The sequence below is a fragment of the Sus scrofa genome, chromosome 3 (genome assembly GCF_000003025.6).
Source record: "Sus scrofa isolate TJ Tabasco breed Duroc chromosome 3, Sscrofa11.1, whole genome shotgun sequence".
Taxonomy (NCBI): Eukaryota; Metazoa; Chordata; class Mammalia; order Artiodactyla; family Suidae; genus Sus; species Sus scrofa.
The window spans coordinates 41,136,162-41,161,519 of NC_010445.4; the positions used below are offsets into that span (position 1 = coordinate 41,136,162).

General features: G+C 61.7%; 2 protein-coding genes across 4 annotated transcripts; both read right to left on the minus strand.

The window, feature by feature from the left end:
* WFIKKN1 (WAP, follistatin/kazal, immunoglobulin, kunitz and netrin domain containing 1) lies at nucleotides 39-3,825 on the minus strand. The gene is made up of 2 exons (XM_021086907.1): nucleotides 2,239-3,825; nucleotides 39-1,600 (listed from the first exon to the last, which is right to left on the minus strand). Exons 1-2 carry the CDS (start codon nucleotides 2,407-2,409, stop codon nucleotides 125-127), a joined length of 1,647 nt encoding a protein of 548 aa, XP_020942566.1. The 5' UTR covers nucleotides 2,410-3,825; the 3' UTR covers nucleotides 39-124.
* RAB40C (RAB40C, member RAS oncogene family) lies at nucleotides 4,396-23,940 on the minus strand. 3 transcript variants are annotated; one of them, XM_021086909.1, is made up of 7 exons: nucleotides 23,713-23,935; nucleotides 22,764-22,982; nucleotides 12,884-12,944; nucleotides 12,320-12,380; nucleotides 7,124-7,201; nucleotides 6,713-6,935; nucleotides 4,396-6,254 (listed from the first exon to the last, which is right to left on the minus strand). In XM_021086909.1, exons 2-7 carry the CDS (start codon nucleotides 22,903-22,905, stop codon nucleotides 5,974-5,976), a joined length of 846 nt encoding a protein of 281 aa, XP_020942568.1. In that variant the 5' UTR covers nucleotides 22,906-22,982; nucleotides 23,713-23,935; the 3' UTR covers nucleotides 4,396-5,973. The 3 variants fall into 3 exon arrangements, with proteins under 3 accessions (XP_020942568.1, XP_020942569.1, XP_020942570.1); XM_021086910.1 differs by lacking the exon at nucleotides 23,713-23,935 and adding an exon at nucleotides 23,556-23,672; XM_021086911.1 differs by lacking the exon at nucleotides 22,764-22,982 and having other exon boundaries at nucleotides 23,713-23,940.

The following is a 25,358-nucleotide window of genomic DNA, read 5'->3' on the forward strand; positions in this document are numbered from 1 at the left end:
ACCTCAGGTGGTGGCAGGACCCATAGCACCCACAGGCCTGACGTCCAGGATGCTTTTATTCAATGGCCGGGGGTGGGGGGGCATGGGCCTGGGGCTGCGGGTGGAGGGGTGTGGGGAGGGCAGGCTAGTCCTGGAAGCGGTTGAGCAGCTCACAGGCCTTTCTCTCTAGCAGCTCTGAGATCTTCTTGACTCGCTTCTCGCTGGCAGCACGGACATAGCTGCCCGCATCCAGCATGGCCACGCCATCTCGCACCTCGCCCATGATGACCAGCGGGCCGTCGCCAGCTGTCACGTTGGGGCAGGGGCAGGCCCGGTCCATGCCGCTCAGTGTCACCTCCAGGTACTTGGTGCCCAGGAACCTGAGGCCCATCTTGTCATCCTTGAGCACGTCGTCCAGAGCCACACGCGCGATGCCGCCGCTGCCCGCCTCGGGCTCCTCCAGCACCTCGGTGAGCCGCCCCACAATGGCGAAGTCACTGCGGCACAGGCTGAGCGCCAGCTTGCTCCGGAGCCGGCAGGCCCGGCAGGGTGGCATCCGCGGCACAGGGCAGGCCCCCTCACAGCTCTCTCGGCTCTCGAAGTTGTTGCCGTTGCCCTCGCAGCCGCTGTACACGAAGGGGTGGCACTGCTGCAGCAGCGGGCTGTAGGCCCAGCGAGGCTCCCAGCCCTGGCAGGGGCCCTGCACGGCCGGCAGCATGCAGGCGTCCCTGGGGCCGTGGGCGCAGGCCTGCTGGCACGCCTCGTAGGTCTCGAAGCCCTGGGCCCCCCTCGCACAGCTGCCAGCTGGGAAGGTCATGCAGCCGCCCCGCCGCGGGTCAAAGTGCCAGAGGACGCGGCTAGATGGGGGCCCGACACAGGCCTGCGTGCTGGGCAGGCACTGGGCCGGGGGGGTGGCGGCGGGCCCGTCCCCAGCCGGCTCCCGCTCGACCACAGACAGTGGGAAGTCGGCCCGCAGCAGGCCGGCAGCGTTGCGAGCGGTGCACGTGTAGAGGCCAGCATCCTCGGGCCGCGCGTTGTAAAGCACCAGCTGCCCGATGCTGGTGACCACCACGTTGCCGTACATCTGGTCCGGCCGCATGATCAGGTGCTCCCGTTGGTCGCTCTGCTTCTCCCAGGTCACCGCAGGCGGCGGGCGGCCACTGACGTCGCAGTGGAGGCTGGCTGTGCCCCCCACGTACACAGCCTGCGGGGCGGGGCTGCTGTAGAGAGCAGGTGGCACCGGGGCATCCTCGGGCGGTGGGCGGGCGGTGGTCTCAGGGGGCTCGGGGCTGCTGGGTGGCCAGCTGAGGATGTGCTTGCAGGGCACGACGTGCAGGCGGAGGCCACGCAGGCAGGCCTCGGCGTCCATGTAGCAGCGGTTGTAGTAGGTGAGGCCGTCCGAGGCGCAGGTGAAGCTGGGCTCCTTCTCACAGCGGTCACGGCAGCGGCACACAGGCTGCCCATCCCAGATGTCGCAGTCGGAGCCCTGCTGCTGGCACACGACGCCCTCGCACGAGGCTGTCAGAGTGGGTGCAGCCGGGCTGCCGCCGGGGAAGCGCGCTGCCACACAGCTCTGCAGCCCGCACACGTTGGTGCAGCACTTCTCGGTGGCCGCACAGTCCTGGGGGCGGGGGGGACAGCTCAGCAGACCCCCAAATACCGTCCTCCCAGCCCAGCATGCCCAGCTGAATGCCCTGCTGTCTCTCCCTGAACCCTTTCCTCCGGGAGCTGAGCAGGTTTGCAGACGTCTCCCTTCCACCCTGACCGTGAACAACCGGCCCGGCACGCCTGCCACCTGTGTCATCTCACGGACCCTTGGACCCCCGGCCCCAAAGCAGCTTTTATGACTCCCGCCACGCGGACGAGGACACTGAAGCCCGGGGGCGGGGGGGGGGCGGGGAAATATGCGAAGCGTGTGCAAGGGCGCTGCGGGCGCAGGGCCGGACTGCGAAGGCCGGTCCAGATAGGCCACCTGCCTTCCCCGCCGAGAACAGCCGGTCACAGGGGGAGGGGGGTCTGGGGAGAAAGAAGGGGGTCTTCTATCTTCGGACACAGGGAGGCAAAGGCTGGGGGCCTGTGCCCTGGACCTCTCGTATGGAGTACAGTGTGAGATCCCGGGAGATGGAGCCTGAGGAGGAAGCGATCGCTCGGTCCAGGGCTGCTAGAATCGCCTGGGTCTGGGCTTCCCCGAGGCAGCCCTGGGTGCCTACATTGTCCCCATCCCGCCAGCGGGGCCAACGGGCCAGTGCCCGGGCTCACCTGGTCTCTGCCGCACTCACGCTCACAGGTGCTCTGGGCGTCCACCCACAGGTTGGGGCTGAGCTGGTTGGGGCACACACCCGGGTGGTCCCCGGGCCCCGGCGGCAGGCTGGCCCCCGCAGTCAGCCCAGCCAGCAGGAACAGCGGCAGGAGTGGCCTCAGGGCCGGCATGGGGACCGCGGGCCCAGGGGCTGGGGGGGTGTGGCCGCTGGCCCCTCCCCTCCTCAGGCCCTGCTGAGCCTCCGTCTGCAGGCATCCACCCTCCCAGGGCTGCGGATGGCGCCCCAGCCTTCTGTCCCAGGGCTCCCCTCTGTCCCCCAAGGCCGGTGCTCACAGCAGACGCTGGGTGGGTTCCGGGTCTCTGGCGCTGAGTCTGTGCATGTGGCACCGGCCCCTCCCCCGCCTGGCCCCTCTGGTCAGCTCAAGGCAGGGGGCGGGGAGAGGGGAGGAAGTCTGGGGAGGGGCCAGGGCCCAGGAGCACAGAGACACTGGCCATGAGGGTCACCGAGGGGCGGAGAAGGGCGGCACTGGCCGGAGAGGGGAGGGGAAAGGGCTGTAACCGGAGCCCTCCTCCCTCCCGGGCCTGGGCTCAGGGATCAAAGCTGCCCTTCAGGAGGGGGCAGGGCTGGCCAGCCCCACGGGTTCCCCCACCCAACTCCAGGCCAAGGTCTGTCCTAGGGTAGGCTCCCACGGGCCTGCTCCTGGGCATCACCAAAGGCAGAGAGGCAGGCACTCCGCGTTCGGCCCAGCAATGTGGGCTTCTGCTTCCTTCCTAGGGAGATTCCGCAGCCTTCTCCACGCCCCTTCTCACAGTCACACCCTGGCAGCAGGTTTTCAAGTCAGTTCTAAACCCTTTCTACTGAGGGTGAGGCCTCTGCAGCACGAAGGTGTCTGGTGTGTGTGGCCTGGCTCTCCTCTGACGACGGGGCTGACGGGGGTCAGGGAGGCTGACCCTCTGGTGCCGGCTGAACCCCAGGCTCCTGGGCCAGACCCTTCCTCAACCGGGTAAGGCGGCCCTCGCATGGTGGAGAGAGGAAAGGGCTCGTGTGTGCTGGCCAGCACAGCAGAGTGTGGACCTGAGCCCACGTGAATCTCAGTGGCCGGAGCCCTAGTCCTGCGAGAGCAAAGGGATCTGAAAAGAGCAGGATGGAAGTCCCTCCTGGGTGTGGGGCAGGTGGGGAGGTGGAACACAGCCACTGCCAGGTGTGCCCGGCCCAGGTACCTGGGCCCTGGGAGTGTGTGCTCCGAGACTGGACAGGAAAAGTGTCCTGTGAGCCTGCACTGGACCTACTGGCCTGAGAGGCAGGGCCTCTGGTCCTGGTCTGGTCTGAATGAGACCAAGACACCCCAGGTGTGGGGAACTGGGGCTTGTAGGCACAGGAGCTAGAGGCCCCGGACACCCCTGTGGGGCTGCAGCCAGAGGCAGTGGTCCCCAGGGCGTCTGGTGCACCCATGAGCCAAACCCCACTCACCATTTTATTTTTCTTTTGTCTTTTGAGGGCTGTACCTGCTTCACACAGAGGTTCCCAGGCTAGGGGTCGAATCAAGAGTTACAGCTGCCAGCCTACACCACAGCACAGCAACCTGGGATCCAAGCTGTGTCTGCGACCTACACCAGGGCTCACGGCAATGCCGGATGCTTAACCCACTGAGCGAGGCCAGGGATTGAACCTGCGTCCTCAGGGATACTGGTCAGAGTCCTTTCCTCTGCGCCACAATAGGCACTCCAAGCCCTGCGCATCCTGTGAGCTGATGGCTCTCCCGCTGAAGGTGCTGAGTGCTCACGGCTGTGAGGCATCCTGGGGGACGGTCGTCCTGCTCCAGCACCCTCTCAGGCAGCAGAATGAACCTGGCCGTCGGGTCCTAACCTGACTCAGTGCAGTGAGGGCTCAGCGGCCCGGCCTCCAGCCTGGGGGCAGCAGGGAGCAGATGGTCCCAGCTGCCCCCGTTTGTGCCACTGTGCCGGCAGGGATGGGCTGGGGAGAGCTGCCTCCTGGCCCAAGGGGGAACCCAGCAACCGTGGCCTCACTTGGAAGCTCAGCAAGGCAGTCTCGGGGAACAGAGTAGGAACAAAGCAGCCCTCTGCAGCGTCAGCCCCCACCAAACACGCTCGGCAGGGTGAAGTCGGATTCATTCACTCACAGCAAAGCCTCCAAGGCCAGAGTTGAATTACATTTACTGTACAAAGAAAGTAAAACCATCCCAAACGAGCCCAGGAATGGAGCAAGTGAGGACAGCAGCAAAGGGTAGTGTTGACGTGGTGAACACAGGACCATCTTTCTCCAAAACAAAGTCCAAAGAAGGGGCTCCGGCGCCCGCCCCTGCTGGCGGCCAGGCTTCCGCTCGCACGTGTGGCAGCCCCCTCCCCACCTCCCCTCCCAGGAGAGCAGCCCCTGGGGCACCCACCACAGAAGAGGCCCCGAGCACAGGGGTCACAGGCCAGGGAGGGGCCCGCAGGCAGGAGGTAGAGTTGAGTACCGGGGTGCGGTCACATCACCAGCCAGATGGACGGAAGGAGGCTAGGCCTCCAGCTCAGGCTGGTGGGTGGGTCCTTGAGGAGGGGCCCGGCCTCCACCACTGAGAAACGAGTGACGGGTGACCTGACAGCAGAGGGGTGACACCAGGGGCAGAGCAGCGATGGGACCTCAACCAAGGTCAGGAGACCAGCGGGTCAGAGCAAGGTCTAGAAGGCCCAGGAGGCAAGTGGCACAGGCTCCGTCCAAACGCGCCCAGGGCCTGGCGGCCAGGCGGCCCAGCAGCTACTGCCTGCCTACGAACAGCTCCCGTCTTCCACCCAGACTGACTCCGAGCCGGCTTCGTGAGACAACATTTGTAAACAGAACTGCGGGAGGCTATCTGCCCCTACATGGGGTGGGAGGGAGCTGGGGGAGCTTGGGGGTGTACGCCCCACTACCCCTTTTCCAAGAAACATGGAAATTCCACTTGGGAACCTGCAAATTGCTCACGGCTCTAAACCCATAGCTCTGCGACACACAGGATGTCATCCAGGAAGGCTGACGGGAGCCCTGGAAGCCGCAGCCCATCCACACAGAGTGCTGGGGCTCGAATCCTCACCACTGCCTAGTGTTCCACAGCGGGCACACTGACCACCACACTCAGAAAGGCCGCCACACACGGCCACAGCATCCGACACTGCTGCTGCTGCCGCCCAAGGTTTCCAGGTGTCCCCGCTGGCCCCCACACAGCCCACATCCCCGTAACAAGTGTCCTGTGAGCTCAGATTCAAGTCTTGATGGTGGGTTTCTTCCCATCTTTGATTCAAAGACCCGCCCTCTCCCAGTGTCCCCAGCGCATCCTCACAGCTGTCACGGGCTCACCAAGTGGTTGCAAGGAGGCTTCCCTGCTGGTCCTTTGAAAATGTACAAAAGGGGCGAACCATCTTTTACATAAATAAGAAAAGGAACTGGCCCCCCAGTCCCGGGGACAGCCCTTTCAAGGCGGGGGCCAGGCAGAGCTGCCTCCTGGGCTCTTCTCAGCCGCACCTCCGGGTCCTGGGCGTGGCCCGCCACCAGCCCAGCAGCGCGGCCCCGCACTGGACTGTGCAGCTGGTCTAGCTGAGCCCACCAGCCCACGAGGTGGATCCCCAAACTTCCCAGGAGGGACCGTGTGGCCAAAGTTTCCCTGCACAGAGCGCTGGGCCTGGCGCCCAGCCTGGAGTGCTCCCCAAGCGTGAGCCCTCCCAGAGTGCGTCTGGATGAGGCGCAGCCTGCCCGGCTAGGAGATCTTACAGTTGCTCCGAGAGCAGTTCTGGGGTGGGCTCTGCGGGGGTCGGATGGACTTGGACCTCTTGAGGCTGTTGCCCTTGCTCCCACTGCCCCCCGCGCCACTAGCCAGAGAGTAGGATCTCCCGTGCATCATGACTGCGTTCATGCCATTGGCCATCGAGAAAGACTTGAGGTGGCTCTTGATGGTGACGGGCAGCGGGAGCTTGTCGATGAGGTGCACAGGGGTGCAGGAAACGATGGCCCGGCAACAGAGGTCCTGCAGGCTGAACACTGCAGGAGGGGGCAGATGGGGGGACAGGAGGTCAGACCTTGGGAAGGAGGGGCAGCGGGGCAGCAATTCTGCCACTAAATGAGCGCGGGGGATGCCCCCGGCGGGTGGGAACTGGGGAGGTCTGCAAAGCCTCGGGGGTTATAGACCCTCAGCGCCTCCTCACCCTGGGCACTGTGGGACCCTTGAGGGCTCTGCCAGCTAGCTCCCCAGTCCCTCAGCCTGGGCGGGGACTGAGCTTCCCTGGCTGCCTAGGCAGCTTGGCTCCCGTGGGACTGTTGAGTTCAATGAACTGGGGCCAGGGGCCTGGAACTTGCTGGCTGTGAGAAGGGTCAGTCCCCGCCCGCCCCCAGCAGCCCCGGAGCCCCGCCCCCGGCGGCCCCTCCTAGCCCCGCCCCCAGCAGTCCCCCGAGCCCCGCCCCTCCTCGCCCCCACCGCAGGCCCCGGCCGTGAGTCTCACCCCGGTTTGGCCTCCAGATCTTCTCCATGCCGTGCCGCATGAGCACGATGCGGGACAGCTCCGTGAAGGACTCGATGACGTTGAAGTTGCACAGGGGGCTCACTTCGAAGAAGGTCATGCAGTTTTTCTCCGCGTAGGCGCGGGCCTGCTCTGTCGGGACTTGGCGCTTGAAGGCCAGGTGCAGGCGGTTCCCGACCAGGATCCGAGGGACCCCGGGAGCATGCTTGGGGAGCACAGGACTCAGCAGAGGCAAGAAGGCGGGTTGCGCCCTCTCTGCACTGCATCCCCTGCAAGCGGGCAGGGCCCTCTGCACCAGACGGCGCAGTCGGGGCAGCTACAGGGGTCGCAGAGGCTCCCCTGGGGCATGGGAGCGCACGCGCCAGGAGGGGGTGCCTGCCTGAGCATACCTACCTCATCAATCTCCTTGATCCACCGGTCAATGCCGTCGAAGGACCAGCGGTTGGTGATGTCATACACCAGCAGGATCCCCTGCACAGAAAACGGGGCGCTGAGAGGCTGAGAGGCCCTCTGGATGGAAGGGGTCTTGCTCAGGCTCGGCCTAGGCAGCTTTCTCCCAGCACAGGCCGGATCCGGGCACTGGGGGACCAGTGTCATGTGGACCCTACAGGATGCTTAACAGGAGGTGGAAACTGCACTTTGAGCCTTTCTCTTGCATTTAAGGGGGCTCTGTGCCCAGGGCTCAGCCAGCCCCATCCTGACCATGCCCAGGGCCTGTGGCACTGGATGCCCTGCCCTTGGGGACTGGACTGGGGCAGAACTGGCATTGTTTCAATATCTTTCCTCCAAGCACATTGTATTCCCCTGCGATCACTTAGAAGTCATTCAATCCAAGACAGGTGCACGCGGGACGGGAGTGTGGGGCTGTGTCCTCCACACTGTCCACTGTGCACTCTTCCTGGGGGCACCGGGGCCGCCAGCGGCGGCCGCCCCCACAAGCCGGGCGGAGCAGGATCTGTTGTGGGACTTGCCCATCGCATCCCTTAGAGACCAGTTAACCACATCCGCCCACCCCTCACTGGCCCTCCCTATACGATCAGCAGCGCCTTGTCACTGAGCCTCAGGAAGGCGACTCCAGCGAGTGGCCACAGCCACCAAGCCCCCTGCCTGTCTCTGGCCCTACGCGCCACCCTGACACAGGCTCAGCCAGAGCCCATCGGCACACACACCCTCCCTGTCCTGGAGGCTTCCTTCAGCCCGTCTCTATCACACGCGGGAGAAGAGCAGAGCTGAGACAGAAGGAAAAGGGCACTCTCTCCATCTCACAACGAGGGCTTTTATTTTATTTCATTTTTGCTTTTTAGGGCCTCACCTGTGGCACACGGAGGTTCGCAGGCTAGGGGCTGAATCAGAGCTGCAGCCGCCAGCCTACGCCACAGCCACAGCAACGCGGGATTCGAGCCACATCTGCGACCCACACCACAGCTCACGGCAATGCCAGATCCTTTACCCGCTGAGCAAGGCCAGGGATCGACCCCAGTTCCCAGTCGGATTTGTTTCTGCTGCGCCATGACGGAACGCCACAGTGAGGAATTTTAAAGCTTTTCCCCTTAAAAACGCCCTTCAAATTCCAGAACGCCCGGTCCTGGAAGGAAGAAGTGGGATGGAGGTTGAGCTGACGTCCCCGCTGCCTGGTGGCTCCTGGCCTCTGGTTGGAAGCCTTGGGCAGAGCAGGGCAGAGCTGCCTGCTGCCCCGGGGGGACCAGCCAGGCGGAGAGGCACATCTTCGCTGTGGCGGGGGACAGAGTTCACCAAGAAGGAATTCACACTGTTGCCTGGGGCACAGGGACGAAGCCCTGGCCTTCGGTGTCGGGGTGGAGGTAGGGCCCCATGTGCTCCAACTCAGAAACCCTCTTCTGAGAAATAACGGGGACGTGTCCAAAGACCAGCCTTTACGTGCTCATCACGGTGCTGCTCACGAAACAAAACATGGGAAACAAACTCAACCGTGGCGCCCAGGGCAGGCAAGCAAAGACCCGTGCACTTCAGGGCACGCACACTGATCACGGGCACCTGCACGACAGACTGGGACGTGACAAACACAGATCCCACAGGTCGTACAGGGCAGTTTTTAAAAAGCAGAAAGAGGATTCCTGTTGTGGCAGCGGAAATGAATCTGACTAGGAACCATGCGTGGGGCTGCGGGTTCGATCCCTGGCCTCACTCAGTGGGTTAAGGATCTGGTGTTGCCTGTAGGTCACAGATGTGGCTCAGATCATGCGTTGCTGCGGCTGTGGCGTAGGCCAGCAGCTGCAGCTCTGAACAGACCCCTCACCTGGGAACCTCCAAGTGCCATGGGTGCAGCCCTAAAAGGCAAAAAATTAAAAAAAACCCACTAAAAACCAGAAATATAAACACACCACACGGAAAATGTTTCCACAGATGTGATCCCACATCGAAGGGCTGGATGGTGGACTGACTTTCTTGTTTAAGCTTCCTGTGTAATGTTTAAAAGCTCAAGCCGGAGTTCCTGTAATGGCTCCAGTGGTTAACGAAGCCGACTGGGAACCATGAGGTTGCAGGGTCGATCCCTGGCCTTGCTCTGTGGGTTAACGAGTGGTGTTGCCATGAGCTGTGGTGTAGGTTGCAGATGCAGCTCGGATCTGGCGTTGCTGTGGGTGTGGCGTAGGCTGGTGGCTATAGCTCCGATTGGACCCCTAGCCTGGGAACCTCTATATGCTGCGGGTGTGGCCCTAGAAAAGCTAGAAAGACAAAAAAAAAAGCTCAAGCCAATGAGAAGCGCAACTCTTGGGTTCAGGCCTCAACTGCACCCCAAGGCTGTCAAGGGGCCCCTTGCTGCTCCTCCTGCTGGCACCAGCCTTCGTCCAGCAGCACCACCCACGTCTGACAGGTAAGGGTGGTGACAGAGGGGCCACAGGAGGAAGGACGCAGTGCTGGTCACACTGAAGGCAGGATCAAAATGGTCGCAGACTTGGCCGGAAAACACCCGGGCTCGCTGACAGGCAGGACAGCTGAGAAAGCAAAACGAGGCGTCTGCGCGTCTCAAAGTGGCAGAAGGCAGGGCAAGGCGGTTCTCACTCTATCCTTTTTGCTCCAGTTTTTATCTGCTTTTGTTTTGCTTTGTTTTTTGCCTGCCCTGCAGCATATGAGTTCCCACACCAGGGATCGGATCCGGGCCGCAGCTGCAACCTATCACCTACACCGTCGCTGCAGCAATGCCAGATCCTTCGCCCACTGTGTGGGGCCAGGGATTAAACCTGCGTCCCAGTGCGGCGGAGGCACTGCCAATCCCACTGCGCCACAGCAGGAACACCTTTTAAAAAAATCGTTGTCTTTTTTTTCAATGGCTGCACCCACGGCATACAGAAGCTCCCGGACCAGGGATTGAATCTGAGCTGCAGCTGTGGCAGTGCTGGATCCTTTACCCCACGATGCCAGGCCGGGGATCGAACTTAAGCCTCCGCAGTGACCCGAGCAGCCCCAGGTTCTTAAACGCACTGTGCTACAGCAGGAGCTCCTTGCTCAACGGTTTGTTTTTGCTTTTTAGGGCCACACCTGCAGCATATGGAGGTTTCCAGGCCCAGGCCAGGGGTCAAATCAGAGCTACAGCTGCTGACCTACACCACAGTCACAGCAACATCAGATCCAAGCCGCCTCTGAGAACTACACCACAGCTCATGGCAACGCTGGATCTTTAACCCACTGAGCAAGGTCAGGAATTGAATCTGCGACCTCATGGTGCCTAGTCAGATTCATTCCCACTGCATCACAATGGGAACTCCTCAACCTTTTAAAAGTTGGTAAGTACTCTAGGGTATACATAGAAGCTCTGTTCTCTCCCCCACTACTCATCCAGGAATCAGTATCGTCTCGCAAGTGTCTCCCAGGCGTTTCTTAACTCAGGCTCACGGTGCAAACTGCCTGGTACAGCCAGGGCCTAGTCCCCACAGCAGCCAGCGCCCTGCGCCAGGCTCATCAGCTGGCACTGCTGCTGGCGCTCAGGTAACAGACCTACTATCATCACAAACATCAGTAATGACCCTCAGACCACATGCATGCAACTCGAGCTGTAAGAGAAAATCCCAGACGTGGAGCTTGGGCCTGGGATTGCTGTCCAGGTGATTTACGAGCTTACACCCCAGAGCAGGCACAGACCTGAGGCACGAAGAAGCTGACAACTCTGGACAAAAGGTCTGCCTGTGCAACCACCAACCTGACGAAGGCCCAGAGGTGCGGTTTTTAATTAGCTTAGTTTGGAGTGAGTAATATGTTTGGGTGGGAGAGCTGCCAAGGAAGGAGAGGCTCGGGCTGAACGCAACGCAGGGCCCGGCTCTGTCCAGAAGCACGTGCACTGACCTGGGGAGCAGCTGTCAAACCCACGGCTGCACACCCCGCCCGCTGCTCCACCCGCAGGCAGAGATGCGTCCGCACAGGCCCGCAGCAAGCAGGCACCCAGACCACTCTCGGAGGGAAAGCCCATCTATTCTCTGCCTCCGGAAGCCAGCGCCTGGCTGGGCGCTCCCTGGTCCTCATGGAGCTCACCCAAACCCCCAACTCAACAGTCCCCTCCACAGGGAGGGGGAACCGCTCCCTCCCCCCGCGGGAAGCACGGGCCACAGGACCTCAGCAAGAGAAAACAGGGCCACCGGTCAGAGGGACTCAAAGGCAGAGACAAGTGACAGCAGGCAGAGGTGGGCGGCTGGCTTGTGCAGCCTGGGCCCTGAGGGAGCCACAAGGCCTCTCCGGTCTTAACCGAGGGTAGGAGAGCGACAGGAAACAGGGGGACTGAGAGGAAGGGGCCACGAGGGCCATGCTGCTGCCAGCCCTGGCACGATGGGAAGAGGATGGGCAAGGCACCGCTGTTCGGGCAGGAGAGTCGGAGGCCAGCTTCGACACCCACCCACAAGGCAGAAAGGAGGGCCCTGGGCTCCCCGCCGCCCGAGGCGGAGGGAGGCCCCTCCTGAACCAGTGCTTCCGGGCAGGGCTGGACAGGGCCCACTGAGGGATCTCCTTGGCAAGTGCGGAAGCCCAAGGGGTCAACGGCTTGCCCTGCACCACAGACAGGACTGGTCTTCAGCCGGGCCCCTCATACTGGGGCTGCGAGTCGGGAGCTGCTCTGTTCACATAACTGCCTCTTCCCCTCCCTCCAGCCTAGAATCACACAGACCTGGTCAGCACGCAGGGGGCCTGGGGGGACACAGGGAGAGACAAGCGAGCCTCCCCCCAACTCCGCGCCCCCCACCCCAGCTCAGGTGCACTTTCAGGGCAGGCCCAGGACACCCTCCGACCTCGGCTCCCTGCCCCCCCCCCGGGGGGGGCCCATGGCAGCCCCTTCCACAGCGGCTCCAGCTCTTAGTCTGTGCAGCCTGGAGAGGGGTCCAGCCCGGCTGCCCGGGCAGCCTCCTCACTCAGGACACGGAGGAGTCACCTCTGACGCATCAGGTGACAGAAGACGCCCCCACAGGACAGGTCCCCACACACCTGCAGCAGCTCTGATGGCGGAGGCCCTTCCTCTCAGTGGGCATCCTCGTTTGTGCTCCTAGGTGATGCCCTGATGTTCAAACATGGCACGTGGGGTCTGACCCGCGGCCAATACAAGCAGACCCCCTGTGGCACCTCCGGTCTTACCTGCGCGCCCCTGGAGTAGGACCTGAAGATGGTGCAGAACCTGCCCTGGCCCGACGTGTCCCTGCAACAAAGGGGTTGAGGAGGCAGCTCGTGGGACCCCAGTACGTGCAGTGGGACCCCGTGAGGCTCCTGCCGCCTGCCCCTCCGACTCAGCGCGCCTGGCCAACCGCGGCGGGCCTGGGCGCCCGGGAGACTGAGCAGAGGGCTGGAGCACCCCAAAGCTGTGGGAATTTTCCACCTTGAGGTTCTGGGAATGCCCTCAGGGTGGGGCCCAGTGAAGGGCGGAGAGAGAGGAGCCGTGGCCCCGGTGGAAAGGAGGCTTTATGGGCAAAGGGGAGCTGGGCTCTGTCAGGACAAGTCACCCTGGACCTTCTGGTTTCTGTATCACACTGCGTCCCACGTTCCCCCAGGGGCAGTGTCGACGGCTGGTCCACCGGCAGGAGCAGGGCGCTCGCTCTTTGTGCCTCTGAGGATCCCGACTTGCTTCACTCAGCTTCTTGGCTACGTGAACCCACCGAAGGGCAGGAGACCCACCCCAGCCACGTGGCCCCACGGCCCACTCACCAGAGCTCCAGCTTGACCCGCCGGCCGTCCAGCAAGATGGTGGTTGTCTTGTAGTCAATTCCTGAAAGGAAACAGAGGGCAGCTGAAGGACTGGTCTGGCCAGGGCACCGTCCTTGCAGCCAGGAAGAGTCGTGGCTCCCACCCAGGGTTCCCGTGTCACACCAGACGCCCACGCCGGAGGCCTTGACACTGTCCAGAGGGAGGGTGGTTGCTCTCTGCACTGATCCACTTCGTGCAGTTCTCTGAGTTCTGGGGTCCCCGCAGCTGCAGGTACTGACAACTGGAGTGTGCCTGGAGTGTTGTTGTTTTTTTTTATTTTTTGGTCTTTCTTAGGGCTGCACCTGCGGCACATGGAGGTTCCCAGGCGAGGGGTGGAATCGGGGCTGCAGCTGCCATCCTACGCCACAGCCACAGCAACTTGGGATCTGAGCCACGTCTGTGACCTACACACCAGCTCAGAGCAATGCTAGATCTTTGACCCACTGAGTGAGGCCAGGGATCGAACGGACCCACATCTTCATGGCTATCAGTCAGGTTAGTTACCACTGACCCACGACAGGAAATCCCAAAAAACTTTTTTTTAAGTATAAAAAAATAGGAGTTCCCTTTGAGGCTCAGTGGGTGAAGAACCTGACATAGTGCCCATGAGGATGCGGGTTTGATCCCTGGCCTCGTGCAGTGGGTTAAGGATCCAGTGTTGCCACAAGCAGGAGTGTAGGTGGCAGACGCAGCTCGGATCCCGCGTTGCTGTGGCTGTGGTGTAGCCTGGAAGCTGCAGCTCTGAGCCAGCCCCTTGCCTGAGAACTTCCATATGCTGCAGGTGCGGCCCTAAAGAGAAAAAAAGAAAAGAACGAAAGAAAGAAAACCAGGTAAGATACCACATCGCACTCTTGAGATGGTCGTTGATAAAAATCCAGAAACGCAGCAGTGTGGGGGAGGGTGTGTGTATTTGCACACCTATGTTCAGTGCCCGCCCACCTCCAGGATCTGGTGAAGATGTACAGGGTGCCTCCTCAATTCACGGAAAACACAGACATGCCACATCCAAAGACAGGCGGCTGGACAGAGGCAGCACCTGCGGTGGCGAGGACGGCGCCAGCCGGCCGGGGCCACCGAGCCAGCGCTGCGGCTCTGGGCTCTCAAGATCTGTTGCTGCAGCACTTCGATGACCCGCCCTCAAAATCCCAGGCTCTTGGCCAGAGCGATGACCAGAGGTGTCGCTGGCACGGTGGACCCTGTGGCCGCACAGGCAGGACCGCGGACGCACACGGCAGCTCTCTGGCTCGGCAGCCCAGCGCAGGGGCGGGAGCCGCTCCACGCAAGGAGGGGTCCCCGCACGGCCCAGCCTGAGGCCCTAGGACTGCGGACAGCCCCCAGGCGGACCCGGGGCTCAGGAGGCCAGAGTGGACCCCCGTGTCCCTGCCGGTCCCTCCCAGCCCAGGCTCTGGCTCCCCGCGCTGCACTCGCCCGAGGGGCTCGTGAGGTCTGAAGGAGAGGGTCCTACCGGTTGGGGGAGGGGGGGTCTGAAGGGAGAGCAATTCACCTGACACAAGGGGCTTTTTCCCTTTCTGCTACCTGCCAGGCACCCAGCTGGCCGGCCCTGCACGGCCAGGGCTGCAGCGGGTCCCCAGAGCACCTGGGCACCAATGCCCACCGTGCCACGCCGGCCGGGTGTGCCGCCCTGACGCCGAGATCTGCAGGGATGCTCCCACCTTGGGAATCACGGGAGACTGTGTCTTGCTTGTTTGGATTTTCCCGAAGTGGTCACCCTTTTAAAAAAACGATGTCACCCACAGCAACACCCACACCAGATCCATTTTCACTGTCACTTCTCAGCACCCAGCAGAGGTGTTCCCAAGCGGGGACTCAATGAACTACAGACAACCCGCCAACACGGACCAATTGCCTTTCTTCCGCCTTTACGTTGCGGCTTCGTGGCTCCTGCATGTGTGTTTGAGGCTTTTCCTCTCCAGGACTGCAAGGGGTGCTGCCAAGCACTGTCCAGAAGGGCCTGCCAGCTTCCAGGCACAGTGGCTAGCATCGCCCGCCTTGCTCCTCCTGGCCAGCTTGGGAAGCAGGGCAGGAAGCCCTGCTGCTGGCTGCTGCCTCTGCCTCCTTCTAAGAGGTGCTCCAGGACACAGGCTCAGCCAGGGGAGGGCAGCAGGGAGGGACCTAACAACAGAGGCCCTTCAAGTGTCATCTTTTTTTTTAAAATTTTTAATTTTTTGTCTTTTTGCCATTTCTTGGGCCGCTCCTGTGGCATTCAAGTGCCATCTTGATCACTGCCCACGTCCCAGGCATCTGGGGAGGCTGCCGGGCCTCTCCCACACACCTGCCCAGGCTCAGCTCGGACCCACCTGCAGGGACCACCCACCACATGCCCCCAACTCCGTTCTGTGCAAGGTTCAGGTGTTCTGGGGGAAACGGCGACAGTAAAAGCATAACCGTTCAACAAGACCCACAGGACAACTTGTTAGAAATTCAAGAACAATGAACAAAATCTGAGTAATAAAAAAATGGGTTAAGAATGAGAGAGGAGTTCCCACTGTGGCTCAGTGGGTTAAGAACCTGAGTAGCATCCATGAGGATGCAGGTTCAATCCCTAGCCTTGCTCAGTGGGTTAAGGATCCAGCATTGATGCAAGCTGCAGTGCAGGTCGCAGATGAGGCTCCGATTTGGCGGTGCTGTGGCTGTGGCGTAGGCTGGCAGCTACAGGTCCCATTGGACCCCTAGCCTCGGAACTTCCATACGCTGCAGGTACGGCTGTAACAGGGCAAAAAAAAAGAATGAAAGAGAGGTATTCCTGCTATGGCACAATGGGATCAGCAGCAACCCTGTAGCACCAGGACGCAGGTTCAATCCCTGAGCTGGCACAGTGGCTTAAAGGATCTGGTGTTGCCGTCGCTGTGGGGTAGGTCCCAACTGCAGCTAGGATTTAAATCCTCGCCTGGAAACTCTGAATGTTATGGAGCCAAAAAAAAAGAAAAAAAAGAAAAAAAAAGAATGCAAAAGGAAACACTAATCAATACCTTCCTGTGCGGTGTGAAATCCAGCACCAGAAACTGGAAGGCGGTTCCCAACGGGGCCGGACACCGCGGGCAGCCCGGACCCAGGCGCGGGCCCTCACAGCTAGCGGACAACCCTCTGTTTTTCAGTGCAGCCCACTATGGACGAAAGCCAGGAGGCCGGTCGTCCAGTGGAGCTGCCACAGCTCACCTCCCGGGCCCCAGCCAGCTCCTGCGTTTCCCACGTGATGCCAGCACATGGCGTCACGGTGCTGCCCCCACACCCGAGGAGGGCAGCTGCTGTTCCTGGCTGTTCCCACCTAAGGAGGGAAAACCAGGCCTCCCCAAGTTCCCAGAGAGAGACACAGAAAAGATGCTGGGGACACAGGCAGACACGCCGAGGTGCCTGGGATCCACACACTAGCCGAGCAGGCAGCCCTGGCCCGGCGGTCCTCCCAGACACACCTGGCCTGCCCCCCCATGTCCCGTCCCAAGGGGGAGACCACAGCCCAGGCCTCTGCCAAGGCCACACGCCTCACACCAGAGCGTGCGTGGGGGCAGAGAAGGCTCTCGGGCAGTGTGGTAGGAACTCCTCCCGCCTCCTGGCACTCCCACCGCGGGCACAGCCCTCCTCTGAGGGAGGTGGGAGCTGAGACTGGCTTCTGGCCTTGGAATGAGACCAAGTGACGAGGTCCCCTCCATGGGACCATGCTGCACAGCACTGTTCCACTGGGACCTGAAGCAGGCCACGCTAGGGACAGGCCTCTGCCCAGGAACGGACGGCTGCCAGGTGCTGCCCACAGCCACACGAGTTTGGAAGCCAGTCCGCCCCAGCCCACATCTGGGCACGGCCTGTGAGAGATGGATGCCCAGTGAGGCCTGGCCAAGCTGTGCCGGATTCCTGGCCCCCAGACACTGGGCACTCATGAGCGGGCATGTTTTAAGCCACTTGGTCTGTGCCATTACTTGGTCAGCTGAGACAGAATCCCACACATCAGGACTTACAAACAGCAGATGTTTCTACCCCACTGGAGGCGGGTGTCCAAGGCCACCTGCAGACCGTGTGGCTGGTGGGCAGCTTCCCGCTGTGTCCTCGCCAGGCGCAGGGCGCAAGGGGGTTCTCCGGGGTCCCCTTTACAAGGACAGTAATCCAGGAGCTCCCGCTGCGATGCAAGGGGTTAAGAATCCGATGCAGTAACCTGGGTCACAGCTGCAGCTCAGACTCAGTCCCTGGCCGTGGAACTCTTGTGGGTGTGGCCACAGAAAGAAAAAAAGCACCAACACAGGAACTAATCCTCCCTTGTGATCTGATCACCCCTGAAGCCCTCGCCTCCTAACATCATCCACCAGACAGAGAATCTGGGGGGACACTCATTCAGTCCTCGGCAGTAAGACCCCAGCAACGTGCATGCCTCCGACAGGCCCGCAGAAATCTACCAAGGTCAAACAACAAAAAGAACCTCCTCTTAGGCCGTGGGGGGCAGCCTGGGAGCACGGTCCCTATGGGGCAGAGGGGCTTTGCAGACGGGACCAGGGTTATGGGCCCCAAGAGAGGAGAGGGTTGAGGTCACCCCGGGCCCAGTGTCATCGAGAGCCCTTAGAGAGAGTTCCCTTCATGGCTCAGCAGTTAACGAACCTGACTAGGATCCGTGAGGATGCGGGTTCAATCCCTGGCCTCACTCAATGGGTTAAGGATCCGGCATTGCTGTGGTGTAGGTCGCAGACGCGCCTCAGATCCCATGTGGCTGTGGCTGTGGCTGTGGCCAGCAGGTGTGGCTGTGATTCGACCCCTAGCCTGGGAACTTCCATATGCCTCAGGTTCGACCCTAAAAAAACAAAACAAAACAAAAAAGTCCTTAGAGCGGGGGATTCGGAGAGACTGAAGGAAAGGGAGGCCCCAACCTGGCTTTGAAGGTGGGGGAAGGGGCAAGGTGGAGTGTGCCAGTCACCCCGAAAAGCCAGGGAACAGACAGGGCCCTGCCTGGTCAGGACACCTGCAGCACAGGAAGGTGACAGGCCCAGCACCGCAGAGAAGGAATATGAAAGAGCACACGTAATCACAGGGAGTCTCCCGGCATTAGTCTCTGTTGCTGGGAGTGGCATTAACAGGAGGGGACCCACAGGATGGAGGGCTGTCGGGCCCTGAGTACACCTAGAAGGGAAGCAGGCTGTGGTGTGCGCAGAGCCCTCGCACCCTCCCGATGGGTCAGACGCTGCCCGGCTGCTTTGGAAAACCGTCTGGCAGGACCTACGAAGACGGCACCTGCGGCCCAGCCACCTGGCCTCGCTGCTGCCCCGACAGAGCCCGGGGTGCAGGCCGTCCACCCGCACGGGTGGCTTTCCGCAGCAGCACCGCTCAGGGCGGCCCGGCAAACGCTCCCAAAGCCCACAAGCGGGCGGATGAGCGCGTGAGACGACGCTCCCGGAGGATGCACGGGCCCCAACTGCCCACGGTGACATGGCCGAATGCCACGCGACACAGAGAAAGACAGAAGCCACGCAAGAGTCCACGCATGTGGCTCTGCTCACAGAAAAACTCCAGAAATGCGAACCAGCCTGTGACGGCCAGGTCAGCAACGGCCAGGTGTGGGCCCGAGGGGACGGGCTGCGAGAACGGTGATGGGTGGCCTGTCAGCACCCCCGTGAAGAGCCAGCCCACTGCAGGCTTGACAGGGATACAAGGGCCTGGTCCCGTACATTAGGCCTCAATAACGCTGATCAAAAGGAAAAAGCTGACAACACCCAACGCTGGCCCACACATGAGCCACGGGCCTCTACACTCTGCTGGTGGGGGTTCAAAGTGACAGGGCACTTCAGGCCCCGGCGTGGCACCGCCTGCAAGAGAAACAGACACGCACGCACGCACGGGGCGCAGCAACCCACTCCCAAAAACACCCCCACGAGAGGACTTGTGCATTCTCATGCCATGAGCCATACACTTGTAAAGGGCCAACAAGAGGGAGCTCCCGTCGTGGAGCAGTGGTAACGAACCTGACCAGGATCTGGGAGGATGCGGGTTTGATCCCCAGCCTCACCCAGTGGGTGAAGGATCCGGCGTTGCTGTGACCTGTGGTGCAGGCCCGCAGGTGCATATGCAATTCATCCCCGAGCCCGGGAACTTCCATATGCTGTGCGTGCGGCTCTTGGAAAACAAAAGAGACACACACACAGAAAAAGCCAACAAGATAACTAAGAATATTTCACCACAAAAACAAGTTTACAAAATTTTAAAGTATCTGTACAAGAACGTTCATAGTAGCAGCCCTCTCAGTAGCCAAAATCAGGAAATCGGCCCAAAGCATAACAATAGCTAAATGGACAAGGCAGTGCCATCCGGAGACGCCAAGCTGTGCCCTGCGCCATGTAACACGGATGGACTTGCTGAGTGACACGAGCAAAGATGAGAAAGGCCACGTTGCACGGTTCCTCTTACAAAAGTTCTGGCGAGAGCTGGAGTTCCCCTGTGGCTCAGCAGGTTAATGACCCAGTGTGGTCACTGCAGCAGCTCACATCGCTGCAGTGACAAGGGTTCCATTCCTGGCCCAGGAATTTCCATGTGCCCCAGGTATGGCCAAAAAAAAAAAAAAAAGGAAGAGAAGGCTTGCTTTTCTCCAGGTGTGTCCCTTCTGGATACAGGTGAGGATGCCGAGCATCGTCAGGGCAGAGACCGCCAGGCGGGTGAGCGCCCTGTCCATGGCCTTCCAGTCCTCAGGCACCGCCCCCCCCAAGACCTAACAGGCTGCCCCGTCGAATCACTTAAAATAAGCACCACAGCCAGCAATGGTGACACCATCAGGTTCTGCCCACCCAGGGAGGGTCTGGCTGCTGCCCATCCAGACCGGAATCCAGTCAGTGCAGCCCCAGCTGCGCCAGGGCGGGGGCCAAGCGCCTGTGAGCCACCAAGTGAGCACACGGGACTTGATCCCGCGGAAGCCAGGGTAGCAGAGGCAGGGTGGCAGCGGCTGCACGCTGACCAGAGCCTCCGCCGGTCACACGGCACCTGAGCCCACACCTTCTCCTGCCCAAACCGCATCAGCGAGAAAAGTGGACTCAGCTACCAATGCGGTTTTCTCATTCCTCGTCTGTACAATGGGCGAGGCCGGGGCCTCAGCGAGACGGCAGCAGGGGGGTGCCTGGCACACATCACCCTCGGGCCCATACCTCACCCTGGGACCTGGCACCTGACGAAGGAAAGACAAACCCGAGAGATGACCCAGAAGACGGCTGAGATCCGGACGCTCGCCTAGGCAGGCGCGCAGGGAGGAGGGACAGGGAGGGGCTGCGAGGCGACCACAGGCACAGGGGCGCCACACCAGGCTGCTCTTCCTCAAAAACGCACGTTTAGCGTGAGCTCTGGGGACGGGGCACTGGAGAAGATGTCGGGGGTGAAGAGCCCAGCACGGGCGCGTCTGGAGACGCGGGCTCCCCCGGGGGGGCACCGAGGACAGAAACCAACTCGCAGCCTGAGAAACACTGGGAACCGCTCAAGGCGAAGGAGACACACTGCACGGCCACCCTGCGCCTCCTGCTCCACCAGCACGGACCCCGAGAGCCACAGGGAGGATGGAGCGGGGCTCTCTCCCTGGGCTCCCAGGACCTGGGCTTGCCAACCGTAACGCGACCTCTCACTGACCCCTGGCCCTCGTGTGAAAACACGTGGGAGCCAGGGTGCAGAGGGCGGAACTGTCTTAACCGAGGGTGTCCACCGCTTCTGAAGCAGGGTCGCTCCGGCAGGCGCTGACACCTCCTCCTCCTGCACTCACAACCGTGCTGCCTGCGCTCTGGAGCCCAGCTCCTGGGTGGATGGACCAGAAGGGGCCACAAAGTCTTCAAGAGAGCACAGATGGGAGCTCCCGCTATGGCACCACAGGACCGGTGGCATTGCTGCCGTGCCAGGATGCAGGGTCCATCTCTGGCTCGGCACAGTGAGATAAAGATCTGTTGTTGCCACAGCCATGGCATGGGTCACAATCGCAGCTCAAGTCTGATCCCTGGCCTGCGAACTTCACATGCTGCAGGGCGGCCAAAAAAAGGAGTTTAAAAAAAAGAGAGAGAGAGAAAAGGCACAACCCCTTCCCCTAAAACCACTGCAGTGTGTTAAGAAGAGAAATCAAAGCTCCTGAGGAGAGGTTTTCAGACCTAGGAGTACAAACACACACCATCAGCACCTCCAGACACCAAGGGTCTGCGTGGGCTCCAGGGCGGTGTGTGGCTGGCATGTGTGGCTCGTTGCTGCTTTGGGTGCCGACACGATAAAAGGCCATGCAACGACTCCTGTGTCTACGAGGCTGGGGAGAGTCAGGTGTCCCAGGTACCTGCTGCGGAACAGGTGAGGCAAGACTTCAATGCGAGAAATAACTTGCCTGGCCCAAGGAAGGGTGTTGGATACACGCCCTTCAATGGGAAGGGACCTCCCTGCCACTGGTCATCTGCTCCTGGCCAGACTGACCCCGAAAGGTTAAGCCAAGCACAAGAAGCTCGGAGATGTACTGACTCTTAACAAGGAAAGAAAAAGATACACGCATCTGCCACAAGGGAATCAGAGATCAAAAGCTCCCCAAAAACACAAAGCAAATTCGAGATGCGCCGAACGCTGAGAACTAACTGCTCCAGTTAGGAAGCCTTCAGGGCAGCAGAATGAAGTACCCTCAGACCCACCCACCTCGCCCTGAGAAAGGGCACTGGCCCCGGAGCCTCCGAGCTGACGCCCTGACTGCATGTGCCACACATCGTAACCTCCAGGACCCTCGCCGCCCTGCCAGCCCAGGGGCTTCCGCACACTTCTGGCAGCTGGCCCTCCCGCTGGACCACCGTGCTTCTCCTCGGGCGGGACTCAACACGTCACGAGAAGAGCGGCAGCACACTGCCCCCGAGAGCAGGGACAGGAGGCCGGGCCACTCGCTCCAGCTGCCTCGCTGCGCCCGGCTGGAGGCAGCTCAGACCCAGGAGTCCTCGTCCTGGGAAGCCGCTGAGGCCCTGATGGAGCCCAGCCCCCCTTCAAAGCATCCCCATCTCTGGGAAAGCAGCTCAGGCGCCCACCCCCCGTCTGACTCCAGAGGACCGCTTGACTGTGGCGGGCAAGGGACCGACTCAGCCCCCCAAGGCCTCCCTCTCACACCCTTGGGGGCCTCACACTTCCTCGCCCTCCCTACAACACCACCCAGCGCTCCGGTGGGCTGGGCCCTCCAGACCCCTGCCCCTCGCTCCGTGCTTAGCAGGAAGGGCGCAGGGCCGGCCCAGGTAAGCCGACGACTCTGACGCGTCCTAAGGGGAGAAAGGGTCAAGAAGCACTGGCCACACGCTGGCGGCCAGAGCCCAGGAATTCAGCAAGCAGCGAAGGCTCACAGCAGTCAGGCAGGACTGACCAGACTCTGAGCGACAAAGCTACAGAGGAGGCGGAAGACCGGACTCCAAGGAGTAAAACTCCTCGCAAAGACGGCCCTTCCAGGAGCCCGACGGCCCCCCGGGGGACCCACGTCAACTGCGAGAAAAGAGAGGACCTCACACTGGTGCCAGAGACCTGTAGCTCTTGTGTGTTTTGGCTGCACGGCCAGAAACGTGGAAAGAACGTTTAACCCCGTCCGGATCGGGCGTTTTCGTCCAGCCCAAGGAAGGGATGCCTTGAGCCAACGGCCTGCTTTGAGGACGCCCAGCTGTGCACACCTGGCACACCTGGTGAGGCCCCGCGACCAAAGAAAAAGCCCTTCTTCCTCAGGAGTCCCTCGGCCAGATCTCTGCCCCCACGACGCCGCGGGCCCCAGAAGGGCCTCGACAAGCTCGAGCCGCAGCTCCCCCGCCCCGGCCCGAGACGCGAGGCGGACGGCAGGTCGCCGGGCGGAGCCAGGTGCGCGCGGCGGCCCGCCGGCCGGCCTTACCGTTGCTGTAGGCGTACGGAGACTCGGCTGCGCCGTCCTGCAGGCTCTCCAGGATCTCGCCCTTGCCCACGTCGCTGTCGCCCACCAGCAGGAACTTGAGCAGGTAGTCGTAGCTCTTGACTGGGCTGCCCTGCGTCCCCATCTTCGCTCACGCGCGCGCGGGCCGCACCCGCATGCCCACGGCGCCGCGGAGCCCGCTGGCGGAGGCCTCCGACCGACCTGCGTGCGCGGGCGCGGGTGAGCGAGGCCGGCGGACGGCAAGGCCGCTCCGCCCGCACCTGCTCCACCGCCCCCGCTTCGCTTCCCTTCGCCTCGCCTCAGCGCCGCCGCCGCCGCCCCGCAGCTTCCCGCACGGCGCCGAGCAGCCCCGCCACCCCGCCCCGCCCCGCGCGCCACCATTGGTCGTCCGCCGCACCCTTCCCGCGGCCATTGGCCGCTGCGCATATCCGTCAGCACTGCTAGCGCCCCTGCCCCCGCCCCCCCAGCTTCCCATACAGCGCTGCGAGACCTCGGGTCGTTCCTCCCCATCATTGCCCCGCCCCTACGCTGCTGCTGTACGTCGCACGCCGCCTCCCGCGCGGCCACTGGCCCGTGAGCACGTCCATCAAAGCTGCCCCGCCTCCATCGCTTCCCACTCAGTTCTGCGAAGACTCCAGTCGCCCCGCCCCGCCTTCACGCTGTTGCCATTGGCCCCTCGCCTCTCGCTTTCCGGGACCCTCTGATCCGCCTGCCTGTCCGTCAGCATTACGCCCCCCACCCCCCGCCGATTCCCGCAGAGCATCCGAGACTCACCGGCAAACCTGCCCACTGCCCCCGCAGCTCCTGGGCCCTAACACGCCCCCTCCGCTTCGCCATTGGCCACCGCAGCCGATCCTCCCAGAGCTACTGGACCACCTACACGTCGCTCATGGCCCTCTAAGCCCGCCCATCTTGCCCCCTATACGCTCACCAATCAGAAGCTTGGACCTCCAGGTTGTTTGCATACACCCCCTTACTTCCGCGGACTGAGCGGGACGGTGGCGGTCCCCGTTGTGAGGTGACGCGGGTGACTATGGCAGGGCTGAACCTCCTAGAAAGCTGCGGCCGCAGCTTCCGCAGAGACCCGGGCGCGTACAGTGCGGCCCCCCGGAAAGGCGCCCTCCCCACGGAGGGGGCGTGACGAGGGCGCAGTGAGACAAGATCCACCAATCGGCGCTCGGAGCGGCCGGGTAGACGGGACTTCCGTTCCCGCGCCGGGGGCGGGGCCGGGGGATGGTGAGGTGGGGGCGGGCGCCGGGTTTCTTGTGGGGAAGGTGGTGAGTGGGGGCGCGGGTGAGGGGCGGGGAGACGAGGCAGGGCGCGAGGGTAGGGACGGTGAAATGAGGCGGTGGCAGGAACTTGGAATTACCTGGGTCGGGGCGCAGGGGCAGCGAGGTGAGGCTTGGTTGCAGGCGGCGAGGCGGGGACTCCAGCGCAGCTCTGTCCCCGCCCCTCGCGTCTGCCCCGTTCCCTGGGCAAGTCTTGCAGGTGACAGCGCGGCTCTCAAGGCCGCTGCAGAAAGGGGGTCGGCCTGCATGTCGTCCTCTAGCCCCAGAGACGACGGCAGCACTGGCTGTGAGCCGCCCACCCTGGGAAGAGTCGGGGTCAGGCCAGGTGGGGCACCCAGGAGGGCCCAGGAAGAGGGTCCGGGGGAGCCTGTAGGAGGAAGTGACTTTGGGTTGTTTACAGAATGGATAGGTTATGAAAAGGTGTGAACAGTTGTGAAGATACAATTTTATTCTGCAAAATAGAAAGTAAAGCAAAATATACCCTCTTCACCCATTAGATTGGCAACATTACTTGTGGCACCTAGGATGTAGGGTGACAGCTCTCTGGCAGGGAGGTTGGACAACTTAGTAAGTAATTCCATATTTCATTTAGTCGGGAGAAGTTCTCAAAAACAAGCTCATGAATTTCACTGTTGGAGTTCCCACAGGGGGTTAAGAATCTGATTGCAGCTGCTTGGGTCTCTGGGGAGGAATGGGTTTGATCCCCAAACTGGCACAATGGGCGAAAGATCCCGCACTGCTGCAGCTCACAGCTGTGGCTCAGATTCAGTCCCTGGCCCAGGAACTTCCATGTGCCACAGGTGTGGCCATAAAATTTTTTTGGATTAAAAAATAAAGAATTTCACTCTAGGAGTTCCCCTTGCGGCACAGCGGAAAAGAATCCGACTAGGATCCATGAGGTTGTGGGTTCGATCCCTGGCCTTGCTCAGTGGGTTAAGGATCCGGTGTTGCCGTGAGCTGTGGTGTAGGTCACAGGCATGGCTCAGATCCTGCATTGCTGTGGCTCCTATTCAGCCACTAGCCTGGGAACCTCCATATGCTGTGGGTATCGCCCTAAGAAGAAAAAAAAAAAAAAACAAAGCTTGTGCGTGACTGTTCACAGCGTCATTAATCACAATAGCCAAGAAGTGGAAACAACCCAAATATCCACCAACAGATCAACTGATAAACAAAAGGCGGGTCTACCCACACAATGCGTGTTCATCCATAAGAGGACTAAAGGACAGATACGTGCTACACTCCATTTCTGCGCAGAGTCCAGAATAAGCAAACAGGGAGGGAGCAGATG